Source organism: Adiantum capillus-veneris, chromosome 2 (genome assembly GCF_014529385.1).
Source record: "Adiantum capillus-veneris isolate H3 chromosome 2, ASM1452938v2, whole genome shotgun sequence".
NCBI lineage: Eukaryota > Viridiplantae > Streptophyta > Polypodiopsida > Polypodiales > Pteridaceae > Adiantum > Adiantum capillus-veneris.
In genome coordinates, this window is record NC_140932.1 from 159,372,669 (window position 1) to 159,393,132 (window position 20,464).

Genomic DNA, 20,464 nt, shown 5'->3' on the forward strand with positions numbered 1-20,464 from the left:
TGACACCATCCAATTTTTATTAACTAGTTGAATTCTTATTGTAACCTTTCAGGGTCTTTAACTTTTTAAGTTTTTATCAGATTCTGATTTTGAAATTACTAACCGTAGTAAAGCTCTGCTTATGATTCCAAAAATACCAATATTAGTCGTGTTTGAATCTTTCAACAGTGGTTTTCAAGTTAATTTTACAAGCTTTGTATAATTTTTAAGGTTTCGAAAACTGAAAACCAGAAAGAGTGAATCAAGTTATTGAAGACATCCTTAGAGCCTATTGTAGTAAAGAGCCCCGAAAATGAATCCAATTTCTTCCTCTGGTGAAATTTGCCTATACCTCATCTTTTTATAAAAGCATTGGGATGTCGCCATTTAATGCTCTTTATGGGCATGAATATATATCACCCCTAAACTTTTCTTACTCTACTATAAGAGTAGAAGCTTCAAAGCAAATATTGGAGGAGATGGATGTCCAAACCAAAGCTATAAGACAAGACATTCAGACAACCAAGGATCGCCAAAAACAATATGCTGATAAAAAACGGTCTGATCGGGTTTTCAAACAAGGGGATAAAGTATTCCAAAGGGTACGGCCAAAGAGAAGCACTTTATCTTTAGGAAAATACAAAAAACTAAGCTCTAGATATTGTGGACCTTATAAAGTGATTAAACTAATTAGTGATCAAGCTTACAAACTAAAATTGGCAGAGCACCTCAAGGTCCATAATGTATTCCATATCAGTTTTCTAAAACCTTACATCTCGAATCCAAATCACATTCTAGATGACGAACAGATTGTGATGCAGAAGCATAGAATTCTTGAACTCCAACCAGATTGTATTCTCGACACTAGAGAAAGGAGTCTAAGGAACAGAGTTATCAGAGAACATTTCGTAAAATGGAAGGAATACCTCACTGAAAATGCCACCTAGGAGGATGAAGTATCACTTCGCAAAGATTTCTCAATTTCGGTTGAGATGAGGACATCTCAATTCCTTAAGTTGGGATGACTGTAAGGTTTCCAGTTTCCGAAACCTTAAAAATTGTACAAAGTTTATAAAATTAACTTCCAAACCACTGTTAAAAGATACAAACACAGCTAATATTGGTATTTTTCGAATCATAAACAGAGCTTTACTATGGTTAGTAATTTTCAAAATCAGAATCTCATAAAAACTCAAACAAATACATACCCTGGAAGGTTACAATAGGAATTCAATTAGTTAATAAAAATTTGATGGTTTCAGTAATAATTATTAACAAAAACTTTTTTATCATAAGGTTTCAGAATTAACTCATATTCCAATTTTCATCATTAGAAATCAGTAGAATCAACCAAAATCGATTCTCAAAGGTTTGGAACAGTATGGAGTTGGGGACTTGCTTGAAATGTCAAAACCTGCCAGAAACTGCCCAGAACCTAGAAAAAATATAAAAAAGCTCTCTTTCCTTCATAAAAATTTAGACTCGGAGCCTTGACACTCTCTCTCTCATTTAGAAAAATCGCTACGCAGAAATCACTAGAGATTAAGCTCTAGTTAATTAACTTAAAAAGTAAATAGCTTAATCTTTCTTAATTACAAACGTTAGATTAATCTATTTTTTTAATAAATTAAATATTAATCTTATGTATACTCATAAATCCTCTGTTAATTATAAATTCTCTCCTGATTGTTGTAATTAAAGCTTGACAATATTAAGCTAATTAATTATCTTATCATATTAGAGCTTAAATTATTCAAATTAACCATAAGTTAATAGAAATATATTACTTAAGTTTAGATTAGATTGAAATAACTATGAAAGATGCATTATATAACCATTAAGCTAAAAAAAATATTTTATAATTTTTTGATTAATTTTCATAATTAATTAAGAAGAATTACATTGTTTTTAAAAGAAAATTAAATAAGAAATAATAAAATTGATTCAAAATATTTTCAATTATTTATCAAAGGTAAATTACATATTAGATAATCCGTGATAATTATGTCAAACTCACATAATTAATTTATTTAATTACTTTAACAAAAATACTCTAATTTTAGAACAAATTAAATAAAAAAATTTAATAAATTGACTTAAAATACTGAGTTATTTATCAAAGCGTAATTATATATTAAGGAATCCGTGATAATTATGTCAAGCTCAAATAATTAATTTACCTAATTACTTTAGCACAAATACTTTGTTTTTTAGATAAATTCAATAGAAAAAATTAAAAATTGATTCAAAATGCTTTGAGTTATTTATCAGAGGTTAATTATATGTTAAGAAACCCGTAATAATTATGTCACACTCAAATAATTAATTTACCTAATTACTTTAACAAAAATATCATGTTTTTAGAACAAATTAAAAAGAAAAAAATTAGTAAATTGATTACAATTGCTTTGAGTTATTTTTCAGTGGTTAATTACATGTTAAGAAACTCGTGATAATTATGTCAAGATCAAATAATTAATTTACCTACTTATTTTAGCATAAATACTCAATTTTTAAAACAAAATAAATTTTAAAAAATAATAAATTGATTCAAAATGCTTTGAGATATTTATAAGAGACTAATTATATGTTACGAAATTCGTAATAATTATGTCAAACTCAGATAATTAATTTGCCTAATTACTTTATCAAAAATATTATGTTTTTAGAACAAATTAAAAGAGAGAAATTAATAAATCGATTCCAATTGCTTTGAGTTATTTATCAAGGAACCTGTGATAATTATCTAAAGCTAAGATAATTAATTTACATAATTACTTTAGCAAAAATACTCTATTTTTAAGACAAATTAAAATGAAAAAATTAGTAAATTGATTTCAATTGCTTTGAGTTATTTATCACAGGTTAATTACATGTTACGTAAACCGTGATAATTATGTCAAGCTGAGATAATTAATTTATCTAATTACTTTAGCAAAAATACTATGTTTTTATGACAAATTAAAAAAAAAAATTGATTCAAATTGCTTTGAGTTATTTATCAAAGGTTAGTTACACATTAAAGAAACCGTGATAATTAAGTTACCTTAAGATAATTAGTTTACCTAATTATCTCACTAAAATTATATAAATTAAAAAAAATAAAAATATATAATAAATTAATCCAAAAATATTTGATATAAATTGGAGAGGTAGAACACACCTTGAAGAACCCGTGGTAAATATCTCTACCTCAAATAAATAGTTTAGGTATTTATCTTCAATAAAAATAACCAATTTTGCAAATAGAATAATAAAACAAAATTAGTAAATGAATTTATTTAATTACAAAATAAATATCTGAAGTCCAAAATCACTATTAAAGGGTAAGAAAATTACATCAACATACATGGTTGATATAACAAATTACTATTAGTAAAATTTTGTCTAAATTAAACCATAAGTATAGGAGAGAAAGATTATAAATCAAATATATGAAAATTCATAAACATAAAACATATTCAATTACAATTTAGAGTGAGTAATTTATTAGCCGATAGAAATTTATAATTTACTAAAGTTAAAATGAAATATAAACTAAAAATAAATCTAGTTAAAGGGCTTCCCAAATTAAATGATAATTATAAAAAATTACTTACAAAATAAATAAATTACAAGAATATCTCATCAAATTGACTATTAAAGATACCTACTTACTTCAAAAATCTTTATTTTTTGGTAAAAAGAAGAAAAGAAGATTATTCAATTAAACTTCTAATCGATTAAGTCCTTTTATAAAGCTGCCGACATGGCTCCAAAGAGGACCAGGGGAAATTCTCTTACCGAGGAAGAGGATGTTAGCAACAAAAGAAACAAGACCACTAATGACCATGAGGCTGTGCTTAGCCATAGACCAACGGAGGAAAGTCTACGAGCTCCCGCCTCACAGCACATGGACGAGCAATCCCAAGTGGATTTCTATTTTGTTCACTAAAAATCTTTTAAAGTACATTTTTAAGTTAACATTGCATACGTAAGGTTAGAAAGAATAAATTGACGTAAATGGAAGGAAACTTTCACGAAACCAACGAGCAATGATTATAAATAGGAAAGAAATGATTGGGCTATGACTAATTGACGTAGGAAAGAAATGTTTGACCATCCTTAAAACAGCTTGTCTCAAGACACTTCTGATTCCTTGAAAATATTTTACTCCAGGTAATGAATAATAATGGAGATACCATCATAGATGAGTCGGTTTCTTCAACACGCGTGGAGTCTTTTACCTCGTGTTTGTTTATGTTTGTGGATAGTACTTTCAAGTTTATCCTAGAGGAATCGCCCGGTTGTATAAGCAGTCGGTTGACGTATGGACCCCGGACTTTTGGTGATGGCTTTTTCCATCTCGGTTTTTATAAATAAGGAATGGGTGCTGTTTTTTCACCCATGTATAAGTGATCTTGAGACAAGCCAGTACTGGTCGGAGATACTTCACAATGACAGTACCTTGTCTTAAGTCTAAAGATGTTTGTTTGCTGAAAGAATGTCTTCAATATTGTTTTCAAAGGTTGTCTTAATGAAATACACTTGTGAAAATTAAAAGGAATTATTGTTTTAATTGTGAAAAGAATGTGGTAGTAATTAAACAACACAGAAATCATGTGTGAGTGCGGGGTGGTAAGTGGTGATTGACTAAGGTTGTCAATCATGTACGTGTGGACCTGATTAGTCAGGTAGCTATCCATTCCCGCGCGCTAAAACGTTTAGAAACTTCTTAACGTGGAAAAGGAATCCACCAACGGCTGTGCCCTCACATATATTAGGGGGAAAAAAGCGTTGGCTAAGGAAACCATGATCTGAATGATACAGTTATAGGGTCGGAAATTTTTTTTTAATGGTTTCGTTTCTACTGCGAGACAGGACTAGGTCTCTTTCTAGGGATTTAAGCCTAAACCATTGTCAATGGTAAAGATGAATTCCCTAGAATTTTTCTTGTTTAAGGATTCTGACTTTAGTAGGCATAGAGACCTGTCAATAGTATCATCCCGTTTTTTGTGTCGGCGAGATTGGGGACCTTACAAGATATATATATATATATATATATATATATATATATATATATATATATATATATACATACATATATAGATACATATATATATATATATATATATATATATATATATATATATATACATATCTATATATATACATATATACATATCTATATATATATGTCCCTCATATAATATGTCCCTCATTTGGTCTAGTGACTAACATATAGCCCAATGATGAGAAATACACCACAATTTTGATATACAAAGTGCTCTCATTAGGACTAAACCAAAAACCATATGCAGCCAAGTAAACGTGAATCTTTTCATACCAAGCGTATGGAATTTGGTTCAAGCCATACGAAGTCTTCTTAAGTTACACACCTTGTTTTCTTTCCCTTTTTAAACAAAACCACAAGGCTGCTAGTTTTATAACTGATCAGGAGCGTTTTCCCTATAGTTTCCCAGACGAAATGCATTGCAGAAGGCCAGGCAAAAAGCTTCCCACTTGACAAAGTAGTGGTCTCCGAACTGACTATACCATTTATCTGCCAAGCTATCCAAGGTAGACAAAAACAACACCATATATAAGCATCCTCACAGTTGAGATCCCTACCTCTACATACATAACGAGACAAACCGTGTCGTAATAGAAAACCCATGAATCAAAGAAATTTATGAAAGATTACATATGTTGTCTTTTCGATTGAAAGATTACATAATTGGACATGTGTTGTTGTGTCTATAGAACCATGATTGATTAGACATACTTCTATTTCTAAGTGGGGAAGTATGAATGGTCATAGACATGCTTGAAAAGCATGGAGGACTATATCCTCTTACCTTATTGGAAGAGAGATATAGAAGGATACAAGTGTATGGAACGGATGGAATAGGCATACACAATAAAACATGCATGATGATTTGCGTTGGGTGTTGTTTTGGATATGCTTGAGCATTAGGTATTCATTGTGTAAAAGCATCCAATGAATGCTTTAAATGTCTGTATCTCTTTATGCGCAACAGATGCCGCGACTTGAAATGATATTTTGAAACTTCATATGTATTAAAAGAGCTTTCATTTGATACCCATATTGATGTGTCTTTTTGTTATGAGTTTTCCGCCAATTCTAGAAGATTTTGGAATGTTCTAGAAGCTCCTGCTCAAGCGCTAGAAGAATCTAGGAGTGTTCCAGAAGAAAGCAAGTGTCAAGACACTCGAGACATGTGCATTGTGTACGGACACTTGTCAAAGACAATTCACCTTTTTAGACACTTGAGACATATGTAAGGACACTTGTCAAAGATAATGTACCATTTTAGACAAGTGGCAAGACACTTGTGTTAATGCTACCACAAAACCTCCTTATTCAAGAGGCAAGTTCATCTATAAAAGCAGCCCCTTTTTCCTCATTTTAGGCATCACCTCATTGCTGAAATTACTCTCTAATCTCAGCCCAAGAAGCCTCTACATTACCATCATCGTTGCCCTCTACATGCTACCTCTCTCTCTCCTTAAGCTACCTCTATCTCCCATTCAAGCTTGCGTGAGAGAAGAGGACGTTGGAGGTGTTGCCGAAGTGATCACACGAAGAAGAACGAATGAAGAAGCCATTTCTGAATTTTTCTTCATTGAAGGACATCATTCTCGTGCATTTGACATGCAAGAGAAGACAACCGGTTGTGTGACCCATTGGTAGGCCTTTGGGGTGACACACAGACGGGTGAATTTTTCCAACTCTTGTATGTGCTTGTAAGGGCAACAAATGCAAAAACCAACAAGATTGTTTCTTACTTGTTTGATGGTGATTCCACGCTGAATTTTTAGCCTATACACTTGTAATTCTAGAGGAATAAACATACTCTTGCGAAGGGGCCTGGCCGTTCTGGTTCAACGTTGTATCGCTTTCAGACCTCTCTCTATATTTGTTTATTCTGTCTCTCTCAGTCTTTCACGTTATCCATATCTCTATGCATCTATTATGCTATATCTCTACACTTGTCCCACTCTCTCAAGCTCTAACCGGAGATTGGCATTTATCTGTTGTGCAAAGTGTTAATTGGCAATAATAAGCATGTGGGGTGTATCAACGACAAGTTTCAAACCGCCAGACAGAGTCGTCTGCATCCTCTGTCGAGAGCCCTTTAAATGTTGGAAACTTGATGTTAACTCTTGCCAAAACAATAGCCAAGTCCTCCGCCATGGGAGCTAAAGAAGGTGGTGGTGATGATGGATTGGAAGTAGATGTTGGAGCAGATGATGCTACAAAGTCTGCTTGTGGAGAGTTGAGCGTTGATGGAAGAGGCAATGGAGGTGGTGAAAAGATGGGAGGTGTGTACAAGTGGCCTCTACGCTGGTACAACTTGAAGGGACTCTTAATAGGAGATACCCAACTCTCCTTGGCCTGAGAACGAGTATGGCTCATGCAATAACCCGACTAAACCGCGACCCTTGACAGTCTCCTTGCCTGAGAATACGTATGGGTCATGCAGTAATCCAACTAAACCACATGCCTTTGAAAAGGGTGGACTACCCACTGGACCAAAACACTTGCCCTAGAAAACTTGCCCGGAAAACTCGACCAGAAAACTTGCCCTCGAAAACTGCACCAAAAACTTGCCCTTGAACAACTTGCCTTAGAAGACTCGACCTTGTTGCTCGCCTTAGTTGCTCACCTTGGAAAACTCTCCCTCGCCAAGTAAAGAGATCGACTTGCAAGGGTCAACTTGACCAGCTAGGCTAGGACAAGTTGTGAAGGCGGCTTCAAGAGCAGACTTCAAGACCAGATTGATGTATGGTGATGAGACTACTTGAGTGTCCGACCAGGTGTGCCGAAAATGAGAGCACCTGTAGCACAAAAGTGAGTACCGTGCTCTCTGTGGTGAGGGTCCCCTCTATGCAACATGTTGAAGCCTCACTCACTCACAAGGTGCACTGCAAGACATAGGCATAAGGTACACAACACAATAGACAGCTGATGAACACAGTGAACTTGAGATAAGAACAATGAAAATTGGAAGAACACACTTTTTGTACTTGCATTCACAAAAGAAGACGACCACAATACCAAGACTACAGCTAGCAACAAAGAAGGGATCCAGTTCTCCAGGGAGTTAGCATCAGATTCAAACAAAGATTCAGAATCAAGTTCAAAAATAGTTGAAGTACATGGACATTGGCCAATCATGCGATTGAGACATCACTTATTCCAGGCTTTTTGAGCAGGAAACCTGCTTTTTCAGACATGGCGGCCAGAGGTGCTTTTTGGTGCACGTGCTAATGCATATGGGTCTAATGGTGCCGATAGTGTGCTTGTGGATCATATGGAAGAGGTACATGCACCAATGGACCTGACTAATTCAGATGTTGGAAAAAGAGATGCCAGGCACACAGCTATGCCAGGCACATACATAAATCACTATGGATACCCTATCAAAACAATGACTGATGTGTACGATGATGAGATGCCTCCAGCCTTTGGGACATCTTTTGGTTCAGAGGGCAATCATCGTATGAAGCTGACTATGTACGACCGCTTGATGCCTATGGATACATAAAAGGACTTTAAAGGAGGAGGCCAAAGTCTGAAGTCCAACAATTTTTCAGGGCTGGATGAAGCCAGCTTGATCTAGCATTTTCAAGTGGCAACTATATAGAAGCTTTCAAAGTTAGAAAAACTGCTTCATTGTTGAAGAGGAACACACAAACTTGGTGGTCAATCGTACTGTTTCATAAACAAGCACCTCGAACTTGGGTGGGGTTCAAGAGATTGATTTCTTCTCTATGGTTGACACGAAAGTTACAGCTTGGAATAATTTAAGGATGACACACTTATACCCACAACTAGAAGTTTTCGAACACATTTCTACCACTAGCTTCTTTTCAAATGGTCCCTCGAGAGGAGCACATGGAGCGATATTGTTGCAGCTTGCCTGAGGAGCTACAAAGATAATCTGAAGCACAAGTCTAAGAGCATTTAGGTATCAATGGGTCACGCTCAGGACAGCTACTCATTGCTCACAAGATCATAGACATTGAACCTCCCTCAACATGGCTTTTGCAAGGAAGCATCAAATTTCAAGCACATGAATAAATATCAAAACATTACCTTCCATCTACTGCATCCATAATGTTCTTGCCATTCAAACAAACAGGTCCACCTCGAATCCACGTCATTTGCCCGGATGGTCCAGAAACCTATAAAACAAGATAAGAGCCCATTTCATTGTTGCTTTACAGTTGCACAATACAAAATACAAAAAGCAAAGTAGTGACAAACACAAGTAGCTTTTTAGAACCCACAAAAGCTTGTTAATGGCATCATGCTCAAGACAAAGTTTTTCCAACACTAGCTCATCCTAATTCAAACTGTGGATCCGCTATCATTAAAGCTTCAAGCAATTGCTTAAAAGTTGGTAAAAATGGTGCCTTGGCCACCAAGGGGACATCCAAGATTAAGCAAAAGTAGACTTCATGTCTAGGAGGGTCTTCCAAAAGGGGAATCTTAAGACTTCTATGTCTTGAGCGATTACCATGTCTCATCATTCTTCTCATCATGATAAGAAGAGTATTGCTGACTCTCGATACCCTTCTTTTAATGAGAAGAAGCTCATGTTGGAGATATGTCATCACCGTGGCATTCTAGGTTGCATCTCATGGTTGTATGGCCACACTGGCCTTGCATACGCATTCTAGCCCATTTATTAGCAGTTTATGCTCATGCGGCATACTATAGCTAATATGGCCTATTTATTGGCCATTTTGTCAGGGGTAGTCATTTGGATGTTGTGGCAGTTCACTGAGATGAGTCACCCCTAAACTGGGCTATAGGTCTCATTTCCAATATAAAGGTGACCCCCTGGCTCTCAATCTCTTTGTCAACTGTTTAAAAATTTCTTGAGTTATTGACCTATTGCTCCTAGGTCATTCTCTCCCTCTCACATAGTGTTTGTCTCCTTTCTAGTGTGCTCAATTCATCCCTTCATGATATCAGAGCAAGAAGGCTAAGGACCACTTGGAGACCCTACAACTTGCTTTTGAAGGACTATACCAGAGATTTTATCGCTATCACTTGTTTCAATTTTCTGTGATATTGCATCAGCCCCAAACTTCGAGGCAGTTTATTGTGAAATCCTCTTTGGTGCTTTCATTTGAGTGAGATCTCACCTCTATCTGCAGCCCTCCTCATAAGAGATGCGTTTGGTGTAGTTTCATTGCGATAAAACATGTCAAATCTGCGCTGTTGCATATTTTCATCCCTTCGGAGGCTTAGCAAAAAGAGATCCAACCCTTAAAAGTGCTGATTTAAGTAAACAGCAACAGATCTGCCTCCTCTCTTCTACCAAAGCGACCCTAATTGGTCTTTTCTCAGCCATGTGGAAGTAAATTCATCAATGGTTTTGTCAGCTGAATCTGCGTATCAGAAATTCAGCCTAAAACAAAAGTATCAAATGTATCGTGGATATCAAACATATCGTGCATATGGAATGTATTGTGTATATATCAATATAATGTGTACGTGAAATATATCGAGGGTATAGAATATTTCAGAGAAAACTGTCTCCAAAGAAAATTATCAAATTCTAGAGAGAAAATTTACCAAGAGAAAAAAATTGAAATTTAGGTTGAGAAAGAAAAAATCAGTGCTCTCTAGAGAGAGCATACAGAATCTAGAGAGAGAGAGAGTTAGTGCGAGCCATAGAAGGATTCTTGCTTTGATGAAGAGATTGGCATGGACAAGCTTCCGAGAGACAGAGATTTTGTTATTGACCAAATGAACACAATGATCTGTTTGCAACTATGACCTCGACACAATAACCCTAACCCTAAAATCCGTCACATATGGGGCTAAACCACTCATACATAGATCAAGGTTGCAAAAAATGCAAGCGTAGTCTGCTTGTAGGAGGTCGCTTTCAAGCAGCAGATGAGAAATTTATCAGAAATTACTTCCGAATTTGTTGATTTATAAGAAAATTCAACATATTCTACTTTTACTTTATTGAATTCTTTGAAGTTACTACACATTTTCCTATTCATTAACCTCTCTGTGCTCTTCTGTGTGAAGCAGGACAATGAAGAACAACAGAGAAGAGAGAGGAAGAGAGAAAGAGAGGGAGAGAATGGTCTCTCTGTTGTTAGAGGGGGCACCTGTAGGTGTAGAGCACACCTAGTGTGGGTGTGCAACTCCTCACGGAGTCCAGCATGGACTCATGCGTACAAAGTACGACGTAGGCTGATTTTTTGCATTAAGTCAAAGAAGGATTTCGCAAAAAAGAATCCTCTAAAACCCTATGCTAAGTTACAGAGTCTTTCGATGAAAACTCGTCTTTTGACAAGTACACACAAGACAAGGAGGCACTCACCTTTTGTAAGGTGGACTCTATGCATAGCACAAGCAGCACCAAGCAGATCTCCTAGCATTTTCTCAAGAGTACCTAGCGTTTTGCATCAGTTGGATGTCACGAGACACATCCAACCCTATGTGTCAGTGGACAAGCTACAGCATGACCAGGGTTCAGTTCAGTCAAGTCAATCTAAAATAGGAAGTGATCTGGCACTTTCGTGAGTCTGTTTGCAGACCGTGCATGTCCAGACACGTAGAGTAGATGCATATCCTCTAATTGCACACAGCATGACCATCAGATTCCTGTCATAACTCATCAGGAGCATTTTTACAATGCATAGACCTATTTTTCCTATTTTTGACATTTTTCACTTATTATTTTTAAGTGACTTTTGTTGGAAAGTAGGTAGGGCAATTTTGCTAAGTTGTATATAAGAAAACCTAGCGCTAGCACTTTCTGGCAGAAGAGGCAGCACGAGCACCTTGCTCAACAGGCAACTTCTCAGCAAGACTGACCCCCGCGTCAACTCTAGCGTTTTTGCATCAGATCAGCCAGCGTTTTGCACTTGCAGATTCACGGCGACAGCAAACAGCAGATCAGCCCTAGGGTTAGCAGATTCCCCCACAACAGCAGATCAGCCCTAGCGTTCCCTAGCGTTAGCAGATTTCCACCGCAGAACCCCAAATCAACCTAGCGTTTTTGGAACAGCCAGAAACCTAGCGTTTTTGCAGATCTTCGCGACAGAAGCAATAGTAGCATCAGCGTTTTCAGTTTTCAGCAGTCAGACATCACAGTAGAAGTCCCAAACCTCGCGGATCTCACCTTCTTGCAGCAAATCCTCGCTGCACGGTCAGATCCATCGAAGTTTGCAGTTTCAGCCCGGAAAACGCAGATTTCAGCATCTGCGTTTTCAGCGCGTCGTCGTCGCATCGTCGCCATCGACATCGTCATTGGCACAGAGTCAGAATTCAGCAGATAAAGATTTGCAGATTTCAGCCATTAGCATTCTCAGATGTCAGCCCGTCTCGTCGTCCTCATCGTCGTCGACATCGTCGGCAAGTCCAAGCATTGTAGAGATTTGTGCAATCATAAGTAGACCGCTCTCGCCATAGAAAGTGGGGCCTTAGGAGGAGGGTTTGACAACAATCTAGTGTCGTATTCTCTTCTCTCTCTATCTCTCAGTCTCATGCACCTTCATTCATAGTGTTCACCACTTTGTTTGTGTCCATTGCACTCTCTCACTAAAGGAACGGAAGGCTCTCCCTTCTGCAAGTAAAAGGAACCCTTGAGCACAGTTCGGAGCACTCATCTTGAGCAAAGTTCAACATTCACTTCCGCTGCACCTTACATTGGTATCAGCGCTTTAGCAGTGTTCTATATCACTCAAGGAAAGAACCACAAGAACCACAGAATTTTTTTTGCTCGTTGCGATCGCACGTAACCCAAGTCCTCTTGGGCGTGTCGATTCCTAATCGTGTTTTTGAAGAGTGACAGGAAACCCAAGAAAGAAGGGCTTGTACAGCCTCCCCTTGTTTCTCTTTTCACTCATTGAGAGCGGACCGTGCACTTAGCGGCCGGCCAATCGACATGAGGTGGAAAAAAGCAACCTTGGTGTGAGCGCAAGGCTGCCAAGGGGTGCGCCCGCGGAAAAGAGAAGAGCTCGGGTGAAGAGAAGATCCTTCTCTAACACAGATTGCAAGCGAAAGAAGAACCTCAAGACCCTCAAGAACCTCAAGAACCTCAAGACCACGAAGAACCACAAAAACCCAAGTTCCTCGTGAACTTAAGAACCCAAGACATCAGTGGATGGTCATCACAACCCGAAGCAGAATGGATACTTCGCATGGAGGTGGTGAGCATGGGAGTGGCGAAGAAGAGTTTTCCCCACCAGGAGGTTTTTCTGACCCTCCCCCTTCCCCATCTACACCAAGGATTGCACTAACTCCTGTGGAGGCTTTCGACAAGATGATGATGGACAGAAAGTTAGAACGCGAAGCAAGAAGAGCAGAAGAATGGCAGAATGTGATCGTGAATGTGCAGAAAGAAAAGCAGAAGTGGATCGCGAGAACAAAGCAACAAAAGCCATGAACGACCGACACATGAAAGAGATGTTGCGACTCTTTTCTCAAGTGCAGGCATAGATGCAAGACTCTCTCAATCTCTTCATCTCCAAATCATGACACACATGATTTGCATGATGATTTGAATAATCATGATAAGCATGATGATTTGCATGATGATAAAGATGTGTTTTCTCACAAGCATGATGATTTGTATGATTAAGACGTGATTGTTCACAAGGATGATGGTTTAGTTGATGCTTTTTCTAGCAAAGCTAACCTCATTGCAGATTCGATCAATCACGAAGAACCGGTCTTGGCTCTCGAGTCGAGGTCCACAGAACCCCACAGGAAGCTTCGATCAAACACGACGAACCGATCTTGGCTCTCGAGCCTAGGTCCAAAGAACCATTACAAGAAGTACTATGTGTTCGCATGATTAGTCTGATTGTTTCCTGTATTTTAATCAGCGTCTTTATGTGATCCCTTTCCCTAGGCATGACATATTGTACGTTGAGCACGTTTCACTCATGAATGAACACGGATGTATGCGGATTGTTCATGAAAAGCCAAAATGTTTGCACCCAAGGAACTCACATTCTATGTCTCTTCCTTGGCATAAACAGTATCCGAAAGAGCACAAGAAGGATTGAGCATCAAGCATCGGCATGTCCATTGTGATTTGCCATAGTTGATTGATTTAGATCAGAAAGTCAAGATTCAACCCCAATGTTTGGGTGTGTTTGATGAACGGTTTGACACTCCGTCTCTATGTTCATCTACATTGCATGCACAAGCTCTACATAAGAGTAGTATTTTCCAGTCACTTTACATGGAATGGGTATGTTCATGTTTTTGTGTTGGAAGTGGTTTCAGGAATTTTCAGTCTCGGAGATTCTTGAAGAAGGTAGACGCATGACAATAGACGAAGTTGAAGCATTGAAGGAGCCACAACAGACTTTGTGTTGCTTTCAACGCAGCCCAAAGAAGCAAGCGTTGCAGACCTTTATGAAGTTCAAGTACCGCACGACCCACACATCAGAGTGGGCCGGCGAAGAGTCCCTTCCAGGATTCCGGATGCTATTGGCGATCTCCCTCGGCGCCATACAGTTCGGTACCAGTACCTCACTTTGAAAAGGAGGGGATGTCACGTGACACATCCAACCCTATGTGTCCGTTGACAAGCTACAGCATGACCAGGGTTCAGTTCAGTCAAGTCAATCTAGAATAGGAATTGATCTAGCACTTTTGTGAGTCTGTTTGCAGACTGTGCATGTCCAGACACGTAGAGTAGATGCATATCCTCTGATTGCACACAGCATGACCATCAAATTGCAGTCACAACCCATCAGGAGCATTTTTACAATGCATAGACCTATTTTTTCTATTTTTGACATTTTTCACTTATTATTTTTAAGTGACTTTTGTTGGAAAGTAGGTAGGGCAATTTTGCTAAGTTGTATATAAGAAAACCTAGCGCTAGCACTTTCTGGCAGAAGAGGCAGCACGAGCACCTTGCTCAACAGGCAACTTCTCATCAAGACCGACCCCCGCGACAACTCTAGCGTTTTCAACATTGCATAAGGCCTAGCGTTTTTGCATCAAATCAACCAGCGTTCTTGCACTTGCACATTCACGGCGACAGCAGACAACAGATCAGCCCTAGGGTTAGCAGATTCCCCACAACATCAGATCAGCCCTAGCGTTCCCTAGCGTTAGCAGATTTCCACTGCAGAACCCCAAATCAACCTAGCGTTTTTGGAACAGCTAGAGACCTAGCGTTTTTGCAGATCTTTGCGACAGAAGCAACAGTAGCATCAGCGTTTTCAGTTTTCAGCAGTCAGACATCGCAGTAGAAGTCCCGAACCTCGCGGATCTCACCTTCCCGCAGCAGATCCTCGCTGCACGGTCAGATCCATCGAAGTTTGCAATTTCAGCCCGGAAAACGCAGATTTCAGCATCTACGTTTTCAGCGCGTCGTCGTCGCATCGTCGCCATCGACATCGTCATCGACACAGAGTCAGAATTCAGCAGATAAAGATTTGCGGATTTCAGCCATTAGCATTCTCAGATTTCAGCCTGTCTCGTCGTCGTCCTCATCGTCGACAAGTCCAAGCATTGTAGAGATTTGTGCAATCATAAGTAGACCGCTCTCGCCATAGAGAGTGGGATCTTCGGAGGAGGGTTTGACAACAGTTTGGTGTCGTATTCTCTTCTCTCTCTATCTCTCAGTCTCATGCACCTTCATTCACAGTGTTCACCACTTTGTTTGTGTCCATTGCACTCTCTCACTAAAGGAACGGAAGGCTCTCCCTTCTACAAGTAAAAGGAACCCTTGAGCACAGTTCGGAGCACTCATCTTGAGCAAAGTTCAACATTTACTTCCGCTGCACCTTACATTGGATCAGCGTTTTCAGCAGCTCCAGCGTTTTGGCTTCATCCTCGGCACCCTACCGTAGTACCACAGCAGATCAGCCTTCCCTCGTCGCGGTTGCCATTCCCATCACAGCCAAGACAGCAGTTCAGTTTTCAGCCAGCAGATCAGTTAGCGTTTTTCAGTTTTCAGCCATCGTCGTCGCCGACAACAACAGTGCAACCCAGTAGCCTCGCCGCACTTGCAAGATTCCATCAGCATCCATAGCGATTTCAGTTTTCAGCCTCAAGCATAAGTAGCATTTTCAAATTTCAGCTAGTCATTAGCCTCGACATCGTAGTCGTCATTGTCATCGACATCGTCATTGTCAAGCATCATAGCAATTAGAACCATTGTACCAGACTTTGTGCAATCTAAAGCAAATACCTCTCTAGCAATAGAGAGGGGGGCCCTTGGAGGGGGGTTTGGGACCTGACATCTGGTATCGCCTCTCTCTCTCTCTCTCTCTCTCTCTCTCTCTCTCTCTCTAGCGCGGGCAGAACTGAAGCGGGCTGCTGAGCAAGTCTGGAGCGGACTGGAAACATAGGTCGCGCGTAGGTCTGGAGGGGGTTGCTGAGCGCGAGCAGCAGGTCTCAGCACGTGGGCAGCCCAGCAGGTTTGCGCGTTGTCATCTGTGCATACTCAGCGCGTGGGCTGCCAGCAGGTCTTTCTCAGCGCGTGGGCTGCCAGCAGCGTGGGCAACCAGCAGCAGCAGTGGGTTTGAGGTTCTGTCCAGCACGCAGGAAATCAGAAATTTTGCAGATTATTGGGGAAAGTGCAGAAATTCAGCAGGCACATTTCCCAAAATCAGAGTAAAAATTCAGATTTTTCCTACAGAAATTGTCCCAAAAAAAGAGCAGAAATTCTCAGATTTTTAAAACTGCAGAAATCGTATTTTTTTCGTGTGGAATAAACATGTATACCTGATGGGGGACCACCTAACTATGTATGCATAATGTAGTAAACATAGTGTGGAAAACATACTTGGTGTTGTTGGGCTACTCCCTTGCGTGTTTGCTTGCAATGGCATCCCCAGCAGTTCCCGACAGCTCTAGCCCCTTGCAGGCAATGGCATCCCCAGCAATGAAGAAATCAACTTTTATGGCTAGCAGCAAGAGGTTAGCAAACATGGAAAAGGAGATGAAGGCATACAGGACAGAGATGGAAGAGTGGAAGATGGAGAAGGCGGTCTTTCTTAAGTGGAAAATCAGCGAGGCCGAACTTCGAACTGTGGAGAAAATGGAACATCAGGCCGAAATTGAAGACCTCAAGAATCAGATTTCAGACCTAGCCGAGGGAAGAGCCAATGGTGGACTAGAAGAGAGAGAAATCCAACCCTCAGTGATAGAAGAACTTAAGGTAATCAAAGAGCAAATGCAAGCCATTAAGAAAGAGGAGAAACAACAGGAAGCAAAGACGTCTTCATGGACAGATATGATTACTGAAACCCAAAAGAAAGTGGAGGAAGCGGAGAATTGGATTTCGGTCGCAAAGAAGGGCAAAGGCGTGGAGGTATCAATCCCCACTCCCACCATCATCAACATGACACTTGAGGAGGAACAACGAAGACGTATGAGGACCTTGCATGTGAGGGTTACAGGCCTCAACGATGGGGACAAAATTGATGAGGAAGTACAGGAGCTCATGGTACTAATGGGTATGCAAAAAGCGACACACACAAAAGCATGGAGAGTTGGTAAGAAAAGTGGAGGCGCAGGGGAAACATCGAGAGGAAGAGCTCTCAAACAGCACTTCCCCTCTATTGAGGAGAAGGACTTTTTGAGAAAGAGGCCCACTCTCAAGAAGACTGGTATCTTCCTTGGTGACGATCTCACCCTCTCACAGCTTGCCCACATGCAGGAAGTCATGCAAGAGATTAGGGCCGCAAGAGAAAAGGGGAAGACAGCTTTTTACAGAGAAGGAAGAGTGGTCATTATGGAGAGACGCCCTACATGACGGTGCGAGACCTGTGGGACCACACTCAGGATGGCGGTTTGGAACTGTAATGGTTCGTATAGACTTGATGTGGGGGCCTTTGAGGACAGCTTCAGAGACAGAGACATTGTTTTCTACTCTGAGACTCATCTGGCTCCAGGACATTTGATGCTGCATATATCGGGATACAGATGGGAGACAGCTTGCCGGACATGCACCAGATCTGAGCATAAGACTAGAGGATCAGGAGGTGTATCAGTTCTTTTCAGAGAGGAACTCCAGCCACTACTGCACATAGTTCGGAGAGATGATCAGGCCAGATACATGTGGGTGAGGCTGAGAGCAAAAACTGGACGTTTCTTGTACATCGCCATATGCTATTTTCCTCCCATCACATCTTGAAAGGAAAGAAACACATTTCCTAGCATGCAATTTAAGGCAACCATCAAAAATGGACCAAAACTTTTCATGGCTTGTCATCCATAACCTCACGAGGTAAACCATATGACCTGCCGTCTGTAACCTCATTTACAAAGTAGGCCACTTCAGTATATGCTTCACCCAGAGGACAGTCTCCTTACTCTGTACTTGATGATGATATTTGGGAGTTCTCCAGGGATGGAGACATCATACTATTGGGGGACTTCAATGCCCGTACAGGCAGTTCACAGGCGGTTTTCTATGACACCTCAGAGGAGATGCTCAGAGAGCTAGAGCCAGAGGAGATGGGGCTTGAGAGATGCTCACACAACAGAGAGCATACAGAGTATGGGAGATATCTCAGGGAGATGACGACTAGTCACAGTTTAGCCATACTAGATGGCTTACCGACCTTCCCATCATCTATAGGTTTTACTTGTTTTCCGCACAGACATGGGGCCAGTACTGTAGACTATGTTATGACACATCTGAGCTTTATCTCTCACATTCAGGATTTTACAGTGGGGCCTAGGCCTGTTGGAATAGCGGTAGATCATGCACTTTTGACATTATCAGTCTCCTTTGAGTACAATACTTCTAAGACCTCATGGGGTGGTAGACATCCACGGTATACTTTTACACCAGAGACTGACTCAGTCTATGCAGAGGAAATTCGTAGACTTTTATGCACATCAGAGCCAGTATACACAGTGGAGAAGATCACATCTATGCTGACAATGACATTACATGGGGCAGCGACAGAGGCATACCCACACACTCAGCCTAGTCAGAGACGTCGTTCTGGGCACATGCCTCAGAACAGCTGGTATGATGAGGAGTGTCGACAGAGGAGAGCTCAGATCCAGCAGGAGCTTGCATTGGGAGTGATCACCTATAGACAGTCTCGTATTGCTACACGACGACTAGTACGACGGAAGAAGCGAGCTTTCTTGGTCCAAATGGAGCAAGATTTATATCATCTCTTCCTTAGTAGAGACTCAGGAGAGGCTTGGCGTCTATTCCATGAGCAGTCTCCCCCGCCAGTGATTACTTCTACGGAGATATGGGGACAGTATGCAGCATCATTATACACTGTACCTGGACAGCCACCACAGCCATGCCCGGCTATGAGCACCTTCTTTACCACTGAGATGGTAAAGGAGGCCATTGACAGGATGAAGACCAGACGGGCACAGGATCACGAGGGTTTGGTAGCAGAACACATTATACATGCTGGGGACTTGTTGACAGAGATGCTTGCACGGTTGTTCAACCGTGTCATGTGCGAGGGCTTTCTTGAGTCTTGGAGATTGTCTACTATTGTACCTATCTTCAAGACAGGAGACCCCACAGTGCCGGGGAATTACCATACTATCATGGTAGGACACACATTGGCACGGTTGTATGCATCCATCCTTGAGCATAGGCTGAGCAGTTGGGCAGAGATTATGGGCATACGGGACCCGGACAGGCTGTTTCAGGAGGGGTTTCTCCACACTAGATCATGTCTTTACACTCAGAGCTATCATTGAGGGTCGAGCACATGGCAGACAGATATATTGCAGCTTTGTGGACTTCCGCAAAGCATTTGACACAATACCGAGGGCCAGATTGATGCGCCGACTTATGGAATTGGGGGTACCCATAGAACTGATATGGGGTATTATGGCATTGTACAGTTCAGTGATGGGTCATGTACGCACACCAGAGGGGATATATGACATAGTTCACTCCACTATCGGAGTGAAACAGGGATGCCCATTGTCCTCTACTTTATTTGGTATGTATGTTGATGAGGTCTCTGATTACATTGACAGAGGAGGAGATAGAGGTGCTCAGTTGCAGGGACACGGATCCCTCTTTTATTGTATGCTGACGATATCGTGTTGATATCAGACTCACCAGAGGGTATGCAGAGACATTTGGACGCATCACATAGTTTTGCAGGGGATAGTGGATTGTCTGTCAACCTTGGTAAAACCAAGGTCATGGTACTTAATACCACACCACAGTGGGTCAGGAGATCAGCACCTACATTCACATATGGTCAGGACAGTATGGAGTACACTGATGCATACACATATCTTGGGGTGGTCTTTAGTGGACCAAGGTTCACACTGAAAGTGGCAGAAGCAGACACTAGATTGACTCGTGCCTATGCAGCCCCAGGCGGTTTAGAGAGGATTTGTTCGCAGGTTCAGTTCCACGAACCTCTTCAACAATTTGGTTGCTTCAGTTATGCACTACGGGGTTCAGGTTTGGGGACCATCTGTTGACAGTGTTGGATGGATTAATATAAAGAGGCCTTTGGTATC

The 20,464-nt window shown here is 40.5% G+C and overlaps 1 protein-coding gene across 2 annotated transcripts in view; it reads right to left on the minus strand.

Moving 5' to 3' along the window:
• LOC147463947 (uncharacterized) overlaps positions 1–20,464 on the minus strand; it is a 124,783-nt gene that overhangs the window by 79,287 nt on the left and 25,032 nt on the right. For both annotated transcript variants that reach the window (XR_015185509.1, XM_086492032.1), the window contains exon 4: positions 9,083–9,171. Coding sequence is in view for 1 of the 2 variants with exons in the window: in XM_086492032.1 (XP_086348158.1) it covers positions 9,083–9,171 (89 nt within the window). In the remaining variant the exon portion in view is untranslated. The remainder of the gene's footprint in view (positions 1–9,082; positions 9,172–20,464) is intronic.